At 44.8% G+C, this 21,322-nt stretch overlaps 1 protein-coding gene across 1 annotated transcript in view; it reads left to right on the top strand.

The window, feature by feature from the left end:
* F8 (coagulation factor VIII) overlaps positions 1 to 21,322 on the top strand; it is a 45,443-nt gene that overhangs the window by 20,650 nt on the left and 3,471 nt on the right. Inside the window, exons 11-24 of the mRNA XM_081964386.1 lie at positions 1,119 to 1,330; positions 3,903 to 4,053; positions 5,242 to 5,451; positions 6,872 to 9,176; positions 11,104 to 11,269; positions 11,840 to 12,052; positions 12,767 to 12,995; positions 13,898 to 14,080; positions 14,186 to 14,302; positions 14,716 to 14,787; positions 14,929 to 15,014; positions 15,984 to 16,139; positions 18,511 to 18,655; positions 20,598 to 20,746. Coding sequence (XP_081820512.1) covers positions 1,119 to 1,330; positions 3,903 to 4,053; positions 5,242 to 5,451; positions 6,872 to 9,176; positions 11,104 to 11,269; positions 11,840 to 12,052; positions 12,767 to 12,995; positions 13,898 to 14,080; positions 14,186 to 14,302; positions 14,716 to 14,787; positions 14,929 to 15,014; positions 15,984 to 16,139; positions 18,511 to 18,655; positions 20,598 to 20,746 — 4,394 coding nt within the window. The remainder of the gene's footprint in view (positions 1 to 1,118; positions 1,331 to 3,902; positions 4,054 to 5,241; positions 5,452 to 6,871; positions 9,177 to 11,103; positions 11,270 to 11,839; positions 12,053 to 12,766; positions 12,996 to 13,897; positions 14,081 to 14,185; positions 14,303 to 14,715; positions 14,788 to 14,928; positions 15,015 to 15,983; positions 16,140 to 18,510; positions 18,656 to 20,597; positions 20,747 to 21,322) is intronic.

The following is a 21,322-nucleotide window of genomic DNA, read 5'->3' as shown; positions in this document are numbered from 1 at the left end:
TGCCTGTCTCAGATACTGCATGCATTATGACATGATATGAGAGTTTTTAAAGTTTTCTTTTGGTCTGATATAATCCTGTGGGCTTTGTAATGCCATGGTTTGCGGCTTAGCATTGCTGGAATAAATATCCATCTGGTTTCAGTTCCAAGCAGGGAGAAAGACACTGGAAACATGGAGGTTTAATGGAACAATGGTTTAATGGTGGAGCAGAAGCATCAAGCACATGGTCCTGGTGCATCTGATCACATGGAGTTGAGAGAGAGGGTTATTTATACCCTCTCTTGGGCCTTGCCCTTGAGCTTCCTGTTCCTGTGGCAAGGGCATGTATTCTATTGGTCTTAGCTAACCTTGTAGGCAGAGGTGGGATTCAACTAATTTAACAACCAATTCTCTGCCCTAATGACCAGCTGGGTAGGAGTGGCTCGGTGGTCACGTGACCGTGTGGGCGTGGCCAACTCAACGTCACTCAGGTCGATGGGCGCTTCACCTTAGTTGTTACAACGTCATAAGGCTTAACCGGAGAGGCAGTTTCTGTAAGCAGAGCAATAAAGATGAGGCTAGAAACAACACCAGAAGGTTTCCTTCTTGCTTTCCTTACAGGATTAGCCCTGTAAAGTGGGGGGGGGGGGAACAAAATGAGATTTCTTCCAACAACCGGTTCTCCCGAATAGGTGCGAACTGGCTAAATCCCAAAAACTGCTTATAGGTTTCTGATAGAGTCAAGCTTGGTTGAAATTTGCTGGGTAACGCAATGTCCCTCAGGTGATTTTGCAATGCACTGAGCCCTGATGCTAGATAATCCTCTGATATCCTGAGGATCATGTCTTAATCCCATCGCCCTGGAGTTTAAGATCTTTTGTTTTGTAGATAGGCTGGCCCAGTCCTGCTCAACGGGCATCAAATATCCGCTGGGAAGCTCTGAATTTCTGTCTCCCTTAAGAAAGTCTATTTCTCTTTTAGGGGAAACATAATACTCTGCCTTTTCCCAAAATATTTTGTTCTTCTGGGAGGGGTGGGTGCTAACTTTCTACGGCACCCAGGCCATCGCGCAACAAACGTGGCTCCTGCATACCAGCAGGAAACTAAACCGTATGATATTGTGGTTTCTTTCCTCCTAGATCAGAACATGAAGATGATACCAATACGACCCAAACAGGTGTTTACGTACAGGTGGAAGATAATGCCAGAGGACGGCCCGACTAGATCTGATCCGAGTTGCCTGACTCGCTACTATTACAGCTCAATCAAACCGGCTAAAGACTTAGCATCTGGGCTTATTGGGCCTCTCCTGGTCTGCGTCAAAGAAACCATGGATCAGCGAGGCAATCAGGTGCATTGCTGCATTGTGGCATAAACAACTGGGTTTTCTGATGGTAACACTGTGATGGCGAACCGATGGCATGCGTGCCACAGGTGGCAAGTGGAGCCATTTCTTAGGGCACATGAGGCGTTGTCCTGTCAGCTCCAGCGTGCATGTGCCCGCTGGCCAGCTGATTTCGGCCTTCATTTTCGCCCGATTTTCACCCTCCGGAGGCTTCCCTGAAGCCCACTTCTGGTGGCAGGTGGCAGCGTTCCAAATATCATCCAAAATTAAATCAGAGTCCAAGGCAAAGCATTGTTCTAAGTTCCAATTTATTAAGAGAGACATGTTGGCACATCTGTGGGAAACCCAAATCTGAAAACATCCTGGGGTTTCCACCCAGTTGAAAGTTTATGATCTTGCCCCCACACCAGGGGTGGGTTCCTGCCAGTTCTAACCTCTTCTATAGAAGAGGTTCCACAAATCTACAATGCTGTTTAGAATTGGTTCCAGCTCCCTCACCCCTGCCCGTCTGCACATCATCAAGATGAAGAGCGAGAGGAGGAATTCTGGGAGTTGAAGTCCACAAGTCTTAAAGCTGTCAAGTTTCAACACCCCTGGGGTTTTTTTTCTAAAGGGTTAGGGGTGCAAGGGTCTTGTAACTAACAGCTTTAAGACTTGCACACTTCAATGGCAGAGTTCCTGAGCCAACGTGACTGGAGGAGGAATTCTGGGAGTTGAAATCCACAAGTCTTAAAGCTGTCAAATTTGAATACCCCTGGGTTTTTTTTTTTCTAAATGGTTAGGGGTGCAAGGGTCTTGTAACTTGACAGCTTTAAGACTTGCGTGCTTCAAATGCCAGAATTTCTGAGCCAACATTTTGGTTGCTAAGCAAGAGCGTTGTTAAGTGAGTTTCACCACATTTTTACAAGTTGGCCACACCCACCCAGTCACATGGCTGGCAAGCCACTCCCACAAAGCAGGCCACACCTACAGAAGAGGTTCTAAAAAATTTGAAACCCACCACTGCCCCACACCCACAAGTCCATCACACGGTCCAATCTTCCATTGTCATGCTGGCATCTCCACCCATCCACTTCCGGTCAGGTGCAGGGGTGCAGAGACAAAGAATGACCTTGGGCCCAACCCTCTGGAATGACCTCCCCCCCGATATTAGAACCACCACCGACTTCCGCTCGTTCCGACAAAAACTGAAGACTCACCTGTTCCGTTTAGCCGGCTTGGCCCATTCATAGTCTTATTCTACCTCCTGGCAGATATTTTAATTGGGTATTTTTTAGGGGTTATTTTAAATATTGTTTTTAAATGCTTTGCTTTATGTACAGTTTCTTATAGCCTCCTCTTTTAGGTACTGAGTATGTAATTATGTTTGTACTTTCGATTTATTTATGTGTTTTATCTGACTGTACACCGCCCTGAGTCCCTTTGGGGAGAGGGGGCGGTATAAAAGTCCAAATAAAGTAAAGTAAAGTAAGTAAGGGCTTCTAGAAAGGAATGTTTTACTTTGACAACAACAAGTTCTACTCCTTACTATTCCCCCTCCCAATTACTCCATAGCATAGTAAAATAACAGAGAGTGTGGCAGGCCAAAGATCCTGAAAGGAATATAGCTGCAGGCCTGACAGCAGGACTGAAAATAAATAAGGAAGAAACTGAGATATTAGTAAAAAATATTACAGAGAAACAGAAAAAAGAGTTAATGAAGAGATTAGATATTCAGATCACAAAGAAAGCAAAATATTTAGGGATTCAACTAGCAGCAAGACGTGTAACGATTATGTAAGATGATTACTATAAGCTGATAAAACAAATTAAGATAGATTTGGAAAAATGGAAAAACTTGCAATTATCGCTAAGAGGAATAGCTACAATTAAGATGAATATATTACCGGGGTTATTGTTTTTGTTTCAAACAATTCCGATAAAATTGGAGAAAAAAATATTTTGAAGATCTTAATAAAATAATAGTGAAATACATTTGGCAGGGAGAAAAAAAGTGTGAATTAATGTAAAAGTGCTACAAGATGCAAGAGTTAGAGGTGGTTTTGGATGACCAAATTGAAAATTATATTACCAGGGAGCGGTGTTAACGTGGATGGAAGAATGGATTGTACTGAGAAATATAAGATTATTGACATTGGAGGGATACGATTTGCAATTGGGTTGGCATGCCTTCTTATTGTATGGGAAAAACATGGTTACTTTCAAACACATTATGTAAGAAATGCTTTTTTTATTATTGTGGGAGAAAATTAGAGAACAACACTACTTGAAGATACTTTCAACGATGGAAGACTTATCCATCCAAATATTATTAATAATTTGTTCTTCAATGAGGTCACTTTTTTGGAGAAGGAAAGACAGTTTTACCAGCAACTAATTCGCTGAAAACATTTGCTCCATAGCCTAGCATTATTCAAAGAGCAGATACAGCACCCTTATCAATTTGTAAGATAGTGGCAATCTTACAATCAGCAAAGAAACTTTTGGGTTATTGGTCTTCCTGGTCCAACATCTTAATCTCTAGTTCCCCCACCCCAAATTCTGACCCATTAATCCCCTACTTTTGTGATCCTGTCAGATGATTGCCGATGAAGCAAGATTTGTGCTGTTTTCTGTCTTTAATGAAAATTGGAGCTGGTACTTGTCAGAGAATATCAAGCGATTTTGTCCCGATGCAGCCCACGTTAATCCTCAAGACCCTGGATTCTATGCATCCAACCTCATGTACAGTGAGTAACTCCAGATTTTTTTTATTAAAAAAATGGGGTGAAGAACAGTGAAAGAAAGGTAGGATGTTACGTGTGCCTTTCTTACACATAGCTGGAGCTGTTGTGGAAGGTCTAATAATACTACTGCAAGTTGGATCTTGGATTTCCTTATACTCATACATTGAAAATAGGCTGTTGCTTTTTTTTTTTAATCTTCTTCCAGATAAGGGGTCACCAACTGTTTGGATCTCAGGGACCACTAAATTCATAATTTTAAATCCCGCAGACCACTAAAATGATCTGCCTAATGACTGGCTGGGTGACCATGGCTAGGTGATCATGTGACCGGGTGGGTGTGGCCAACTCAATGTCACTCATGTCGAGGGGCACCTTGTCAGCCTCTACGCGCCCCTCCCCTCCCAGTCACTCCTCACCTGCCCGCCCAGGCTCCTTAGGGCTCCAACAAGAAGCAGTTGTTGGAGCTAAGCTGCCACCATGAGAGAGAGTTAGCAAAAAAGCTGGCTCAGTTCAAATTGGATCTGGCTGAGAAGGAGACTCAGCAGAAGCACCTCACTGAGGACTACGAGCATAGGCTTTCCAAGCAGGGGGAAGACCTGCAGGAGTGCAAGCCCAGGTACCGGCGCCTGGAGGCTCAGCGGGCTGAGATGGTCAGCCAGTTCCAGTCCATTATGCTGTCCCACTGGAACGAGGCCCTCTGGCTCTTTGCCACCAGCGACACTTGCCTCCAGCCTTCACCCAAAGCCATGCACCAGGGAACAACTAAAGAACAGGTATCCACTTGGGAGTAAGGCCACAGGTGGACGGTGAATAGCCCCTCCCAGAGGAAATAAAAGAGGAGGGAAAGGGGAGTGGAGTTTGCAGGAGACAATGAGTTCGCTTCATTGGTTCATGACTCTCCAAGACTCCTTGCCAAGTTTTGCAGATATCGGCCTGTCAGCTCTCCAAGCCAGAGAAGGTCTGTGACTGTAAATCCTCCCTTGAAAGACTTTGCTGGATGTGAATGAGCAGAATTCACAGTCAATCAATAAAAGGGGTTTTTGTTGGGACAAGTAGTTTGCTTCATGCTCTTGGGAAGCCTCGCTCAGAACAGATGGGGTTTCACTTGTTTGCACAGCCCAGTTGGGTGCTTCAGAGTATTGAAATTCTTTGTGCTTCATAATCATCTTTTTCTCACCCTTCTTCTTCCAGGTATCAATGGGTATGTCTTTGATAATCTTCAAATGAAGCTCTGCCAGAACCAAGTGGTATATTGGTATGTCCTGAATGTTGGTGCCCAGAGTGAGGTCATCTCCATCTTCTTCTCCGGAAACACTTTCAAGCAAAACACTATCTCCGAGGAAGTCCTGGCAATCTACCCCTTCTCTGGGGAGACGGTTATCATGTCCATGGACAATCCAGGTTAGGTTGACATCCATTGTCCTTTGAAGCAACTTGGTGTCTTCAGGCGTTGATGAACTAGAATTCCCACCCTTCCTTTCTTTTTTTAAAGGAAAGTTTTTATTTTTAGACAAACATAAACAAACCAAACATAAAATATAGAGCCATCTTCAATTGCATGCAGTGTGTCGATTAGTTACAAGTTCATTGTGCATCCTTTCCATAGTCATCACTTACAATGTGTATGAAATCGCATATTATCAGAACAAATATATTTGTATACATTGTTATCATTGTGTCTCATTTATTTGACTGTCACTATTATTCTTTCATTTTAAACGAGATATTCTAGATATTGGATTCATTTATATCATAACAATTCATTACATCATCTTAAATCTATCCAATAATAACAATATATCTTTATATTGTACTCTGTATCATTCTATTATTCTTATATTTATAACATTCTCTAACATCTTTCATTTCCATGTTTTTTTAATCTAACCACTGATAGATCCCATATCTCATAAAATTGTTCATCTTCCCATTCTCTCATTTCAAATGTCAATTTACTCATTTCAGCACATTCCATTATTTTGTGAATAACTTCCTCCTGCGTTGGTATTTTCTCATTTTTCCAATTTTTAGCAAATGCAATTCTAGCTGCTGTTAACACATTGACAATCAAATACTCCAATTCTCCATTGTATGTTTCCGATGTGATTCCCAATTTAAAAAAAATCTCTGGTTTAAAATTCCCACCCTTCCCCATCGTTGGCCATAGGGCAGATGTTGCTACAAATTGGAATCCAACACATGTCCTTGGATGCTCAGAAGAGCAGTAGGACTTAGACTTCTATAAAAAGTCTAAAAAGAGGGAAAAGGTGGTTGTTTTACTTGTGAGTAAGTGGTTTCTCATTGCTTGTGAAGGCTGGGTCAGAACAGCTCCTTTTTGAGGGCTGAAGGCCATTCTTGGTTTTTGACCGGCATGCCAAAGATCACAGTCCCCAACTTAAACCTTTTCTCCAGTTGCAACAATTTGCTAATAACCTTTAAAGGTTTCTTCAGGATGTGAGGGCGATCTGGCTGTGACATCTGTCAGCCCATTGATCGCCAGGGTTGATTCGGCTGATCTGGCTGGCTAGGCGGATGTCCCCTTCCTGCCTCACCGCTCCATGTACGTCCTTCCCGAAGCTGCACGCTGGGTGGAAGAGGACCACCATCCCAGATAGAAGGAGTGTACTGATCTTCGGTCAAGGGTATATGATAGCTGTGCTCCCCTGCTAGAACCTCCGAATAAGCTCAAGGTTTCTTCACAGTTTCCAGACCATCTCAGCTCTGAAGTCCTAGATTATGCATCTCTGATATAATGTGTCTGTTATTTGAATCTTCCTCTCATTTTATTTGTTGAGTTTTTTTCCCATTTTCTCTGAGACAGGCAAGTGGATGCTGGGATGCTTGAATCCTAATTTTCGAAAACAAGGAATGAGAGCTAAGTTGAGTATTTTTGTATGTCGCCAAGAAGAGTATGTTGACCAAGCCAATGAAGACTACTATGATGAAGGCATTCCATCAGATTATATCGATGAAGACAATATCCTACAGCCAAGAGGTTTCTCCAAGACAAGTAGACATCTCCAACTATGCCCAAATGCTACCTCACATTCAGAAGGTGGAAGGCTGAAGTGCCTTGAGCAATCTAACCATGTTCTCAAAGAAAACCACCCCAAGAATTCCACTGGCCCTCTCCTCTCTCCCGGAGAACCCTTATCCCTATATGAACCCTTGTTTGACATCTTGCCCAGGGATGCTTTCCCCATAGAAGAACAATCACCTCTACAGAAGCAGACTTTTGAAGAACACTCTCCTGCAGAAAATTCACCGCTTCCACAGGAAATATCACATCATGATAACCTTTCGCTAGCAAGTTCAGCCAATCTAGATGGAAAAGCTCTTGGTGCAGGAATTCACAGGCCAACCGATGGTGCTGGAAACTCTACATCTGTAAGGGAACTTCTTTTCCTTGGTAACAATGATATTCATGAAGGAATCAGTACAAAACCTCTGAGGAAGCGTCCCCAGGATAATGAGAGGGAGAAGGTTATGGAACTGAAGATAAATCCAACTGTTGGACTGCCAAATCTTTTGAACGGACAAAACCCCTTGTTTCCAAAGAGTGAGGCAGCGATGGGCTCAGATAAATGGACTGATATTACCGACAGATCCCTCCATGTTAATGATATTGAAAATCACAATAATAAATTCTCTATAAATCTCTCTTCTACTGAAAGAGACAGCTTGCCTCTCCCAGATTTTCAAGAAACAAACCAAGACAAGCATCTCTCAGGAAAAGAATCTTTCCCCAGTTTCAAAGCTGTGCCCAGTAAGGCCAGTGTCACAAATTCCCATGGAGCCTTGAATGTATTCGTAGAGCAAAATGTTACCCAAAGCGGATCAATTTTAAGGATTCCCCAGGTAAATTCATCTGGGAAAGGAGATATTTTACATCCAGAAGGAACCTCTCCCTTGCAGCTAGCTGGCCTGGGGAAGAATATAAGTTCTAATCCAGAAGAAAGTCGGTCAAAACTAAACCGAGAGAGCCCAGGAATGACAACACCTGAGTCAAAGTCAATGACCTGTCAACAGCATTCCCTTGGTTGCAAGAGACACTTGGGAGAGAGGTCTGTGAAATCACAGGAAGTCCCATTGGATGAAATAGGTACTCAAGCTGATACCAAAGCAAAAACTTCTAGCGAGATTGATGAGAGAGTTCAGCCATTGCTCAACTTCCTTTCGACAAGCAATGAGACCGAGTCTTCAATAAGAGGACCTCCCTCCAGAGGTAGAACTAGAGGAGATGATCCGATAAGAAATAATGGTAGAACTACAGCTTCGTATTATTCTCTACGGAACATCATCCAATATAATCTAAGCTTATCCCCAGCGATGAAGAATGTAATCAATACCACAGTGACTCCTCATCATTTTAGAACAGAAACAAGAGACCATAATATGGAAGCGAAGCAAGGGCTGACTTCAAATGTTTTGGCAGAAGGAAATGTTTCAGAAGTCAACATTCTTTCTCCAAAAAACACAAAACCAGCACATACATCTAGTCCATTTAGCCCTCCCAAAGATGCACCAATAATGAGGCAAGCTGGCCCAGAAACATTTTTGCAGTCGGACTTAAGGAAGTCTAGTGGAGATCAAGAACAAACATTAAGAAATGACTCGTTGGAGGCTATCATTAAAAGAGAGGAGGTGAAAATCTCACTACAACAAACTCCATCAGCCATGCTCTCTCAAGACCTTCTGGCATCCAACCAGAACATTCAAGAGCAGCAGCTGAAGGACATCAACAGCTCAAAAGAAATGAATGGGTTTAAGGATCAACAAAGTGAGATTCCTAGCTCAAGAGATGAAACAGCAGCATTCCAAGGGAAGGAGGAAGAAGTGAGAATCCCACACAGCAAAGATTTAGAGGCCCAGTTTCATGTGAAGGTCTCCAGAACCTCCTTAGATGTCAACCAACCAGCAGGAGAAAACTTCTCAAGACCCATGAAAGAAAAATCTGAGTACGATGAATATAGCAATACAGAGGAGACCAAGGAGGACTTTGATATTTATGAAGATGAGCAGGATCCTCGAATGTTCACTGGGAAAATCCGTCAATATTACATTGCTGCGGTTGAGGTGACATGGGATTATGGTGGATCTACTCCCTCCCCGTATCTGAGAGACAAGTAAGTTTTTTCCATCCCTTTGGCTAAATTGCTGAGGTAATTCAGTGCGCTCCGTGGCTAAACTGGATTTCAATCCTGTTTTTATTTGTAATTTAAAGTCAATATTAATATTATTCAAATAACAGAGTTGGAAGGGACCTTGGGTGTCCTCTACTTCAGGGGTGGGTTCCTGCCAGTTCTAACCTCTTCTATAGAAGAGGTTCCACAAATCTACATTGCCGTTCCAGCTCCCTCCCGCCGCCCGTCCGCACATCATCAAGATGAAGAGCGAGAGGAGGAATTCTGGGAGTTGAAGTCCACAAGTCTTAAAGCTGTCAAGTTTGAACACCCCTGGGGGGTTTTTTTGCTAAAGGGTTAGGGTTGCAGGGGTCTTGTAACTTGACAGCTTTAAGACTTGCGCGCTTCAAATGCCAGAGTTTCTGAGCCAACATTTTGGTTGCTAAGCAAGAGCGTTGTTAAGTGAGTTTCACCACATTTTACAATTTGGCCACGCCCACCCAGTCACATGACTGCCAAGCCACTCCCATTCAGTCACATGGCTGGCAAGCCACTCCCACCCAGTCACATGGCTGGCAAGCCACTCCCACAAAGCAGGCCACACCTACAGAAGAGGTTCTAAAAAATTTTGAAACCCATCACTGCTCTAGTTCAACCCCCTTGCTCAAGCAGGAAATCCTACAGTACCATTTCAGACAAGTGGATGCCCAGTCTCTCCTTAAAAGTCTCTAGTGATGGAGCACTCACACCTTCTGAAGGCCAGCCATTTCACCGGTTATTTGTCCTAACTGTCAGGAAATTTCTCCTTAGTTTTAGGTTGCTTCTCCCCTTGATTAATTTCCATCCGTTGCTTCTCATCCTGCCTCTTGGTGCTTCAGAAAATAGTTGACCCCCTCTTCTTTGTGGCAGCTCCTCAAATATTGGAAGACTGGGTCTCAAATCTATAGTTCACATGGGTATAAAAATGATTTTTAAGGTTTGGATTCAAGTTAGATAGACAGGCAAATATATGGCATAACAGATTAACAGAGTTGGAAGGGACCTTGGAGGTCTTCTAGTCCTACCCCCCTGCTCAGGCAGGAAACCCTATACCATTTCAGACAAATAGTTGTCCAATCTCTTCTTAAAAACCTCCAGTGTTGGAACACTCACAACTTCTGGAAGCAAACTGTTCCACTGATTAATTGTTCTCACAGTCAGGAAATGTTTTTGTTGGGTCAGTATTGATTGTGGAAGGAGAACAAAAAGTCAGAGATAACAGTTATGACTGAATTCGTGGGTGTTGTTAAATAGTCACTTCGTGTTCTTTGACATTAACTGTCACTGTGATTCCGTGTTTCAGAACAGCAGAACAGCTGCCATTTTGTAAATGGAAATATCCACCAAAGAGTTGAGAAAAGACTGGGGTTGTTGTTTTTTGCTCAATGCTAGCCAAGAGCTTTGTCAGGGTTTCAAGTAATATGCCTATAACGAATAGAACTCTGAGGCAGGTAGAATAATTTTATTTGGACGTATCATATTGGCACAGGCTGGTGAAAACTGACTGATTGTTCCTGCGGTTTTCAACTGATTAAAAGTAAAAGTTTTCTCCCTTTCCCAAACAATCAGTCACATGATCCAATCAAGGTGCCGACCAGTTGCCTGGTAACATCACTCCTCTTCTCTCCGACCACCCGTGGGAATGTCCTTGTTTCCCAGGAGAAAGAGCTGTAATTAACTGAGTAGCATAACTAAAAAAGTACTGCCAGAAAGCATAAGAAGAATTAGTTGCAGATGAGTTGGGGGGGGGAGGGGAGTCAGACTAACAAGACTAGCGGGAGAGAAAGGATGGAGAAATACGACAGGTTACATACAATTTTAGCCCGTGCAGCTCTAGGTACAAATAAAAGGTTTCATTTCATTACGCCAATTGCTTGTTTTCTCTGCACAGTGATCCGAGGACCAGCTGGAGAAAACGCTCCAAAAGTTATAAGAAAGTTGTTTTCCAAGAATATTTTGACAGCACTTTTACGCGACAGATGGTCCGTGGAGAGCTAGATGAACATCTGGGTATTCTGGGACCATTCATCCGTGGACAGGTTGAAGATACAATTGTGGTGAGATATAGCTGTGCGGGTGGAAAATATTAGAGGGTCAAATCTCCCATAATTAAACTGGCCTTTTTTGAAAAAGGAAGATTTTTTTCCAAGAAAGAATGCAATGACTCTTGGAAAATTCGGCACGCAACACTTCATGAACTCAGTGTTTGTTCCCGACAAATGCCCCTCCTCATAGTGCCTCCTTAAGTCTCATTCCCCAGGTGTGCCTTGTGAAGATGGGCAGGGCACTCTTCTCCCGAGTAGCCTGCTCAGTCTGCGCTGTTCTCGCCTTCTCTCCACTCTCCGTGCTGTTGGATCAGGAGGGGGTGGTCCTTGCTCCTCACCTGAGCTCTGTCTCTCATGTTCATCCTGTGTCTGTTCCTCCCTGTCTACAAGCTATCCTAATCCTGAAAGGCCCTGGCCTTCCCCATTTTCCTCCGAAGACAACAAAGCCACCCCCTGAATCTCTATCAGCGGAGGTTCTAGCTCATCTTCCCACACAGATTCAGGCTCCGATGGAGCCCTGAATCTGTCTGGGATCCTCACCCTTCTCCTAATTCTACTTCATGTATTTCTCCCTCATATTAGGTGACTTTCAAGAACATGGCTTCCCGACCTTATTCTTTCCATTCTAATTTACTGCCATATGAAGGGAGCCAGGAAGATGGAGAACACCGGAAGACAGAGGCTGTTCAGCCAAACGAGGTTCGCCAATACTCCCTCAAGGTGCTGCCGGAAATGGGTCCAAGCACCAATGAATTTGACTGCAAAGCATGGGCCTACTTTTCCAGCGTTAACTTGGTAAATGGGAAATCCTTATTTTCTACTGGGGTTATCCAATATCAGATGCTTAGGAATACAGCAACCTGAAAAATCGGATCAGGAATTTGCACAGATTAAGCACCATAATCCCTGTTTTGGATGAATTCTTTAAAAAAAATTGATATGCAAAATAAGTTAGGAGGGCTTCTGTCAAATTTAAATTTTGCTTTCTGGTTAAATCATCCAAATAAAGGAGAAAAGTACGTTTTCAAAAAATGTGCATCCCAAAGGACTGTCTTTTATAATAAAGGATACATGGTCACGGTACATACACGGTGGTTTATAATAAGATAGTAACTAATATGATAATAAAACGGTTTGTGATTAAACGGTTTGTTTATAATAAAATGGTGATTTATAATAAAATGGCTTATTAACTAAGCCAGCTCTTTCTGCGCAAATTAAAATAGGCTTGAGTTAGTCAGGCATATTACATCTCTGTTGTAAATTATACATTTATAATTGTAAATTGCAAATCCAGCATTAAAGCCAAACATATGAACATTCCAAGAAAATAACAAAAAGACCATTTCAAGGGTGTTTTAATGCATTTCTAATGGTTAACAGAGACACCAACAAATACTTTCTTGGATGCTCTGAATGAAAGTTTATTTTTTTTTAAAAAAATAAGACAGTTCTAAAGCAATGTCATTCTTTTTTTTTCTGCTTCTCTTCCTCCCACTTCTGTTCCAGGAGAAAGACCTGCATTCTGGACTTATTGGACCTCTGATTATTTGCAATATTGGGGTTCTTCGCACCACACACGTCAGACAATTGGCTATTCAAGAATTCTCTTTACTCTTCACCATCTTTGATGAAACGAAGAGCTGGTATTTTGCTGAGAACTTGGAAAGGAGCTGCCCGTCTCCTTGCCGAATCCAGATGGATGATCCTGCCCTTAAAAGCAACCACACCTATTACGGTAAGGACCTTCCTTCCATCCCCTGTTCTCTCCTGCTTCTCTTTCTAGGCTCCCCAGGAGATGGTTAAGAAAACCAAGCTAATGAACTACCGTATTTTTTGGAGTATAAGACGCACCTTAGTTTTGGGGCAGGAAAATAGGGGGGAGGGGAATTCTGCCTACCAGGTATTCATTCATCTGACTAGCGTCCTTAGTCTGGTCAACATACGTTTGCTGGCTTTGAGTGCACGTGTGCGCTTTTCATCCGCTGGTTGGGGATAAAAAAACATCTTCTAAAGCACAGCTGATCATTGTAGGGAGCAGCAATGAGAAAAGCAGGCAAAACACAGAAGATTGCTTCACTTCAATGAGAAAATTCTTCAGAAATACGAACTGTTGTCTTCTACAACCACCCCTCCTTTTTCCTTCTATTTATTCCCCAGCCAGGGAGTTGCATTCAGCATCCATGTTTGCCTTGCTTCCTGAGTCGATGCCTTGCCCTCTGTTGTTCATCTCTCCTAACTGCTCTGTGCATCCATGCATCTGGAAGAGGCCCCAGCTGTTCTTCCTCCTTACTCATCTCAGCCTCTAAAGGCAGCTGCCTCTCGGGTGGCAAGGAAATGTCAGACAGCCCTGGGTCTAACTCTGCGTCCGATGCAGAGCATCCATCAGAGCCTTCCCCAGACTCCAGCACTGGTCCAGTTCCTCCCCAACCTCCTCATCATCTGAGTCTGCTGCTGGCATGCCATAACAGACCGGTCATTCCAGTCTTCTGAGAAAAAGGGCTGTTCTGTCTTCCTTCATAGCATGCATGAATGGAGATGTTCCTCACCCAATTTTCCTCAGTTGTATCTTAGAGTCTAAATCGATAATTAAGACAGGGCTGAATTAAACTTGAACATTCTCCATTCTTTTCCCCCCAGCTATCAATGGACACGTGAGAGACACGTTGCCAGGCCTGGTGATGGGTCTACACCAGCAGGTCAGGTGGTACCTGCTGAATGCAGGTGGTGTTGAGGACATCCACGCTGTCTACTTCCATGGACAGGTGTTCACCATCCGAATGGCTGAGGAGTATCGTTTGGCCATCTATAACCTCTTCCCTGGTAAGGCACAGTATGAGTGGCTGAACCTTTTGACGGTTCTTGCCTGAGTTTAGTAAGAACAGCTTCTTTAATTTCGTTATCTATTATTCTTGCATCTTCGGGCAGGTGCCTTTGAGACAGTGGAAATGAGACCATCCCATCCTGGGATTTGGCGAGTGGAATGTGTGGTTAGTGACCACGAACAAGCAGGAATGAGTGCCCTCTTCCTTGTGTACAACAAAGGTAAGAAACGGAGGAATTCGTTCTTCCTAACTGTTGGAAGAAATGTCCTTCTGGGTTCAGTCCCAAATGGGGAGAACACTTAACAAATTTCTACAACATAAATGTTGGGCTCGACTGGTCGTAAGCCGAGGACTATCTGTATTTATGACAGTATGCAATGTCTCATGGTCACGTGGCCATTTTTAGGACCTTTTTTTTTTTGCCCAAAACTGGCAGTTTCTTCTGGTTTCTGGCAAAACCACATCCATAGTGAACCATTGGTTTGCTTAAGGACCGCAACCTTCGCTTAAAGACCATGCTGCGTGCTCGTTTTACTTCTGCCATATTGTCTTAAGGTCTGCCTCAAAAATCGGATCAGTCATGTGTTCAAGAATTACTACATCGCTGTCTTTTTTTTAACCCCTTGGTTTCAGAATGCCAGAGTCCTTTGGGATTAGCTTCTGGATATATTGCTGACTCTCAGATCACAGCTTCAGAACACTACGGTGAGAACTAGAATCTCTGCATTTGGGATGGTCGGGTGCACATGGGTGCATTCCCATAAGCATCTGCACGCTTTAGGCACTTGGTCCAGAAAAGGTTAGCCATCCCTGTCCTAGTCTCTTGTCTTCTTATTTTGCTCCAAGGTGGATGGGTCCCCAGTCTGGCCAGATTGGACAACTCTGGGTCAATCAATGCTTGGAGGAGTGACCAAAAGAACTCCTGGCTCCAGGTAAGCTTGATCCAGGGGTGGGTTCTATAGAAGAGGTTCCACAAATCTACCGTGCCGTTTAGAACCGGTTCCAACTCCCTCCCCCCACCCGTCTGCACCATTCCCTTCCCTATGCATTCTGTTGGGTTTCTCATCCTTCGAGACAGAAAAGATGCCATGATCAGTCTTACTTTTCTCTTTTGCTTTGTGAACACAGGTAGCTACTGTTTACTAGTAATAAAGGAGAATATTTGTAGCTTCAGGGTTGACATGAGGGGTCCTTGGCCCTTGCAGACGTTTCCTTACCCAACTAGGTAACATCATCCGTGCTGGCCGAGGGAGCACTGATGACGTTACCTAGTTTGGGTAATGAAACGTCTTCAAGAAAACAAGCAAGCTCAGGGAGTACCAAGGACCCCTTATTTTTTACTAAGTTAAAAGTAAAGGTTCCCCTCGCACATATGAGCTAGTCATTCCAAAATCTAGGGGGCGATGCTCAACTCCGTTTCAAAGCTGAAGAGCCAGCACTGTCTGAAGACATCTCTGTAGTCATGTGGCTGGCATGACTAAACGGTGAAGGCGCACGGAACGCTGTTACCTTCCCATCAAAGGTGGTCCCTATTTTTCTACTTGCATTTTTACGTGCTTTCGAACTGCTAGGTTGGCAGAAGCTGGGGCAAGTCACGGGAGCTCACTCCATTACGCGACCCTAGGGATTCGAATCGCCAAACTCCCGACCTTTCTGATTGACAAGCTCAGCGTCTTAGCCACTGAGCCACCACGTCCCTTACTAGGTTAGGCCATTGGTATATTTAGCTGTGGTCCATTTTGTTCCATCTGCCAATATGGATAGTCTACATGGCAGCTTTTTTCAATGTGTTTCGAGTCCATGATGGCTATGTTGAGTTTGGAACTCTGGGAGATGCAATCCCAAAACACCTGGAAGTTGAACTTTGTTTTCTAAAAGAAAAGAGTGTCCTTCTTCTCCAGGTGGACTTGCTCCAACCCAAGATCATCCATGGAATAAAGACTCAAGGAGCTCGGCAGAAATTCTCCAACTATTACATCTCCCAGTTTGTCATCTTCTATAGTCTGGATGGAGAGAATTGGAAGAGTTATCAAGGCAATTCTACCAGTTCTCAAATGGTAATTATTTTTCCCCCAGTGATTCTCCTGTAATCAGAAAAACAGAAAGACTGTTTGAAAAAATGTAGCAATACAATTGAGAATGCAAACCATCCTTTCATGCTAGAAGGTATGCTTAAGCGAGTCAACCCCTAAATAAATGCAGCAGTACTCTTCAGACACATTGAGGCTGCAAATCTTTAAAATTGCCACCTGCAGAGCAGTGGTGGGATTCAAACATTTTTACTACCAGTTCTATGGGTGTGGCTTGGTGGGCATGAGGTGCCTTGGTGGGCAGGGTGAGCACGGCAGGGGAAAGATACTGCAAAAATCTCTATTTCCCTCCCCACTCCTGGGGGAAGGATACTGCAAAATCTCCACTCCTTACCCACTTGACTAACCTGCTTTCCAGCTCCATTCTCCTGTGCAGGGCAACAAAAGAAGACCCAGCCGATCAGCTGGGACTCGGGAAGCAGTGAATAGATGCGGGCGGGGCCAGCCAGAGTTGGTATTTGCCGGTTCTCTGAACTACTCACATTTTCCGCTACTGGTTCTCCAGAACTGGTTAGAACCGGCTGAATCCCACCTCTGCTGCAGTGTTGAGAGCTGGTTTTCCCTTTTAATTAACTCCTGATGACCGCAATAAAAACAATGAATTTAATACATCCGGGATGGAAAAGGCTCCATTAAATCTGATATTGCAGCTGCCAGATAATTCCTCAATCTGAGAAGCAGCCTCAAACTAAAAACATTATAGTTGGCGTAGGGAAAAAAAGGGGGCTAAACAGAGGATTATTTGTGCCTGAGAAAGAATGCGAGAATGGCTATGTTCCCGTCGTTCTTAACCGCCACAAAAGGAGAACAAATCAAGAATATAACATAGCGATTCGACTATTTGGCACACGGCTGAAAACAACCCAGTGTTTGTTAATGCAGAACTGGGGACTTGCTTGGCACAGGATTTCAGAGGTTTTTTTTAATGTCTCAGATTATACATGCTGATAGATGGGATGCATACATCAATGTCCAACAGGAGGTGGCAGTGCTTTATCTTTTTAAAGACTATTAGCTTCTGTAACAGCTTTGTTGCTTATGCCAGCCGTGATTCTTCCCCCCCAGCTCCGCCATGTATATATATATACATTCAAACTAGGCTGTGATGTTTCCCTGTGCCATACGGGTATGTGGGTATAGGCATAATCGTTATTTTTGAGAGTCCATCCTGGAGATGTTGAGGACTGAATCTAGGCTGGGCTGTATGCAAACCAGAGATGATTTTTATTATTGCTGTTGTTCAATCACATCCATTTCTTCTTCAATCACGCCCAGTTCTGCCTGGAGAAGTCCCTTCAATTTTCTTGGCAAGGTTTCTCAGAAGTGGTTGGTCTCCTTCCTAGGGCTGGAAGAAGTGGCCTAATCAGCCTCCTGCAAAATGGTGGTGGGGCTGTTTTTGCCTTCCCTGGGCTCCAGCGGCTTTCCTCGAGCCTCTGAGAGGGCGAAAACTGCTTCCCCCAGGTTCCGGAGTCCCTCCAGAGTAGCCGGAAACAAGTCCGTTTCTGGCCTTCCAGAACTTCTGGGAGGCCCATTTTCCTCCCTCCTGAGCCTCTGTGCAGGCCCCTTCACTTACCTTGCATCCAAAATGGACCACGTGGAGACTCCTGGGAGGGGACGGGCAGGGTGGCATTTGGAGGTTCTCCGAACCGGCTGTAACGTTAGCTACAGATTCTCCCAAACCTGGGTGAACCCATAGCAGCTCATCCCTGGATAAGAGTCAATGGAATCGAGACAAGGGAGTTGGAGGGAGATCTCTTGCGAATACAAAGTGAATCCAAACTGATGATGTGTTTGATCCCATCCTTGGGCTCAGCCTGGTCATCTCTTACACCAGTTAGCCTCCGGGCCCACGGCAGGACCAAATGTCACGATATGCCAGTTTCAAACCTTGACTTAAACACTACACCAAACCGGCTCTGATGCAAACCAGCAGTTCCTCACTCTTCCACTTCTGCTGACAGATAAATTGCTGTCAAATCCCAAGTTGTGGATTTCACGCACAGCCCCTAATAAAAGCTCTTGTCCTCCTTTGCATCATCCTCACCATCTTCGTTTAACGAACCCATAATCCCTTGCGGGGTAGAGTCTGGGCAAGTGAATGGAGCTAGCAGAGTGCTTACTGGCCGGATGCCCTTCCTGACGCCAATGCGGAGATTTGTTCAGCAGATATATTCTCAGTGTTCCCAGAGAGAGAGATATCTGCCTCTACCTAGGATCGAACTCACAGCCTCCTGATTGTGAGGTGAGAGCTCCACCTCTAGGCCGCCGCACCGCTCCTCTTGTCCTTCTTTGTACTCCCCCGATGTAAACAGAGCTGCTTTTCTCTTCTTGCCTGCAGACATTCTTTGGAAACGTGGATGGAGTGAGCGTGAAAGACAATGCCTTCGACCCTCCCATTGTATCCCGTTATCTCCGCCTCCACCCAACGCACTTCAACTTTCGCAACACCTTGAGGATGGAGCTGCTAGGCTGTGACCTGAACAGTAGGGAACGAGACCTTTCCTTCTTTTTTCCATTCATAGGATGGTGGGGTGGTTGAGGCAGTGGGGCTGAGCTGGGGCGTGGCCAGCTCGACATCCCTCGTACCGGGGGCAGATGGGGAGGCCCAAGTGCTCTGTCGGTGAAAACAGGCTCTCAAGCTTCGTTTTTGGCTATGACAGCAACTGTCTGCCAGGGAAAATGCGCACGGCCTCCCAAGCTCCGTTTTCACTGGCAGTGGCACCTTGGGCTGGTGCTTTGCTGTTCCCAGGTTAGCTCCGCGGGCCAAATCAAAGCACCAGATCCAGCCCGCGGGCCTTGAGTTTGAAACCCCTGGAATGAACATATTGCCTCTCATGGATTAGTCTTCCTTAAGGAATATCATTCCCATCCCAATGAGAACTTTTAAGGTCCATACCAGGCATTTTCTCACCTGGACAGAGACATACAGGTACCAAAGCTGCTTAAAATACTGAGATGTTTCTACCTAACCAATATAGTCTGCAATCCTGTTGTTTGTAATTCTTGTATTCATTAGATTAGCTAATGAATTAGTAGCTACTTTTCCTGTAGGAGCAAAAGGCAGCCTACTTAGTACTTTCTTTCCCCATTTTTCACCAAAGCAATAGAAACAGCCCTTAGACTTATATAGCGCTTCACGGTGCTTTACAGCCCTCTCTAAATGGTTTACAGAGTCAGCATATTGTCCCCAACAATCTGGGTCCTCATTTTACCCACTTTGGTAAGGATGGAAGGCTGAGTCAACCTTGAGGTTGATTAGACTAAGAGAGAAAGAGAGGCCCTAAGTCTCCAGGGATCGTCTGTGGCTAAGGTTGGACTTCAAGTTAAGTCCAGGTTCAACCTCTTAATCACTCCATCTCACTGGCTCTAGTACAGTACAAATGTACTTGGGAGAAAGGTCCATGTGTTAACTGCTGAGCAAACAAATGCGTAGTTAATAACAAGGTAAATGACTAACTCTTTAAGGGGTAAAAAATAGTATGATTTTAAAAATCACTGCCAGGCAGACTTGTCCCCCACGATGAAGGCAACAAGGGTTATGATGTGTTGATCAGACGCAGCTGGTGTTTGGTCTGCAATGCACACAGGGGAATGCCATTCAAGGAATGAAGATCTGGCACAAGGGATAGAGGTAGAGGAAAGAGGCTACTGAAGCTAAATGGACAACCATTTGACCACAAATGGTATAAGGCAGGGGTGTCAAACTCAAGGCCCAGGGGCTGGATCCGGCTCGCAGGGTGCTTAGATCCAGGCCACCCTGGAAACAGCGAAGGGCTGGCCTGTGATGCCTCTGCCAGCAAAAACAGAGCTCGGGAGGGCCGCCGGCGGGTCCTCCAGAGCTCCGTTTTCGCTGGTAGAGAATTGCAGGAAGCCGTCTCAGCCTAAAACGGAGCTCAGGAGTCTGTTTTCTTTGGCAAAGTGCTCAGGCCACCACAGGCGCTCCCAACACAAGTGACGTCAAGCTGGCCACGCCCATCCTGGCTGCGCCCACCCGGATCCTTGAGGTCAAACACAACCCTGATGCAGCCTTCAATGCAGAGATGGGTTGCTCCTGGTTCGGCCGAACCGGTAGCAGTGATTTGACCTGAGTCGCAGAACCAGCAGCGACCCAGGCTGCCCACACCCCTGAACCAGTTCCCCGGTCTCTTCTGCCATTGCCGGCATTTTCTGCGCATGTGCAGAACAATTTACAGTCAACTCCACATGCGCGAGCAACATGCGGTGAGCGAGCGAGCAAGGCGAACCGGTACCAACCTGTACAGGAACCCATCCCTGCCTCAATGTAATCGAGTTTGACACCCCTGGTATTAAGGTCTTCTTCCTTGAGCAGGTCTTGGACTAGAAGACCTCCAAGGTGCCCTCCAGTGCTATGATTCTATGTTCTAAATGAGGGTTACTAGGATTGTCTATTTTCTTTCCCTTTAGGTTGCTCCATGCCACTAGGAATGGAGAGCAACTTCATTCTTAATGAACAGATCACTGCCTCCTCTTGGGTTGAGAACGCATTTGTTACTTGGTCCCCCTTTCTGGCCCGGCTCAATTTGAAAGGAAGAATCAATGCATGGAGACCAAAGGTAAATTGAAGGTCTTTAGTGTCAGGATTCCAAGTAACACCCCCAACGAAAGAAGACTCCGAGGCTAGAAGTAGACTTATTCTTTACTAGACCCAGACTTGGTTTGATGTTGGGCTACAGTCTTGTAAGTTGGGACCGATCAGAATTGTCATCTGTCAAATCAAGAGGCTGTTCAGTTGAACAAATGGTTTACTGCTTCTCTTTAATTCATCCGTGTTGTTGTTAGTTGTGAAGTCGTGCTTTGCTTCACTATAACTGTTTGAATAAACCACCATTAAGTCCTCAGCCAGTATACATCATGGTCTTGTTGTTGCTGTTAGTTGCGAAGTCATGTCCGACCCATCGCGACCCCATGGACAACGTTCCTCCAGGCCTTCCTATCCTCTACCATCCCCCAGAGTCCATTTAAGGTCACGCCGACTGCTTTGGTGACTCCGTCCAGCCACCTCATTCTCTGCCGTCCCCTTCTTCTTTTGCCCTCTATCTTTCCCAGCATGAGGCTCTTCTCCAGGGAGTCCTTCCTGCTCATTAGGTGGCCAAAGTATTTGAGTTTCCTCTTCAGGATCTGGCCTTCTA

Source organism: Natrix helvetica (genome assembly GCF_964273705.1).
Source record: "Natrix helvetica genome assembly, chromosome: 11".
Lineage (NCBI taxonomy): Eukaryota > Metazoa > Chordata > Lepidosauria > Squamata > Natricidae > Natrix > Natrix helvetica.
This window is presented reverse-complemented; position numbering and strand designations above follow the sequence as displayed.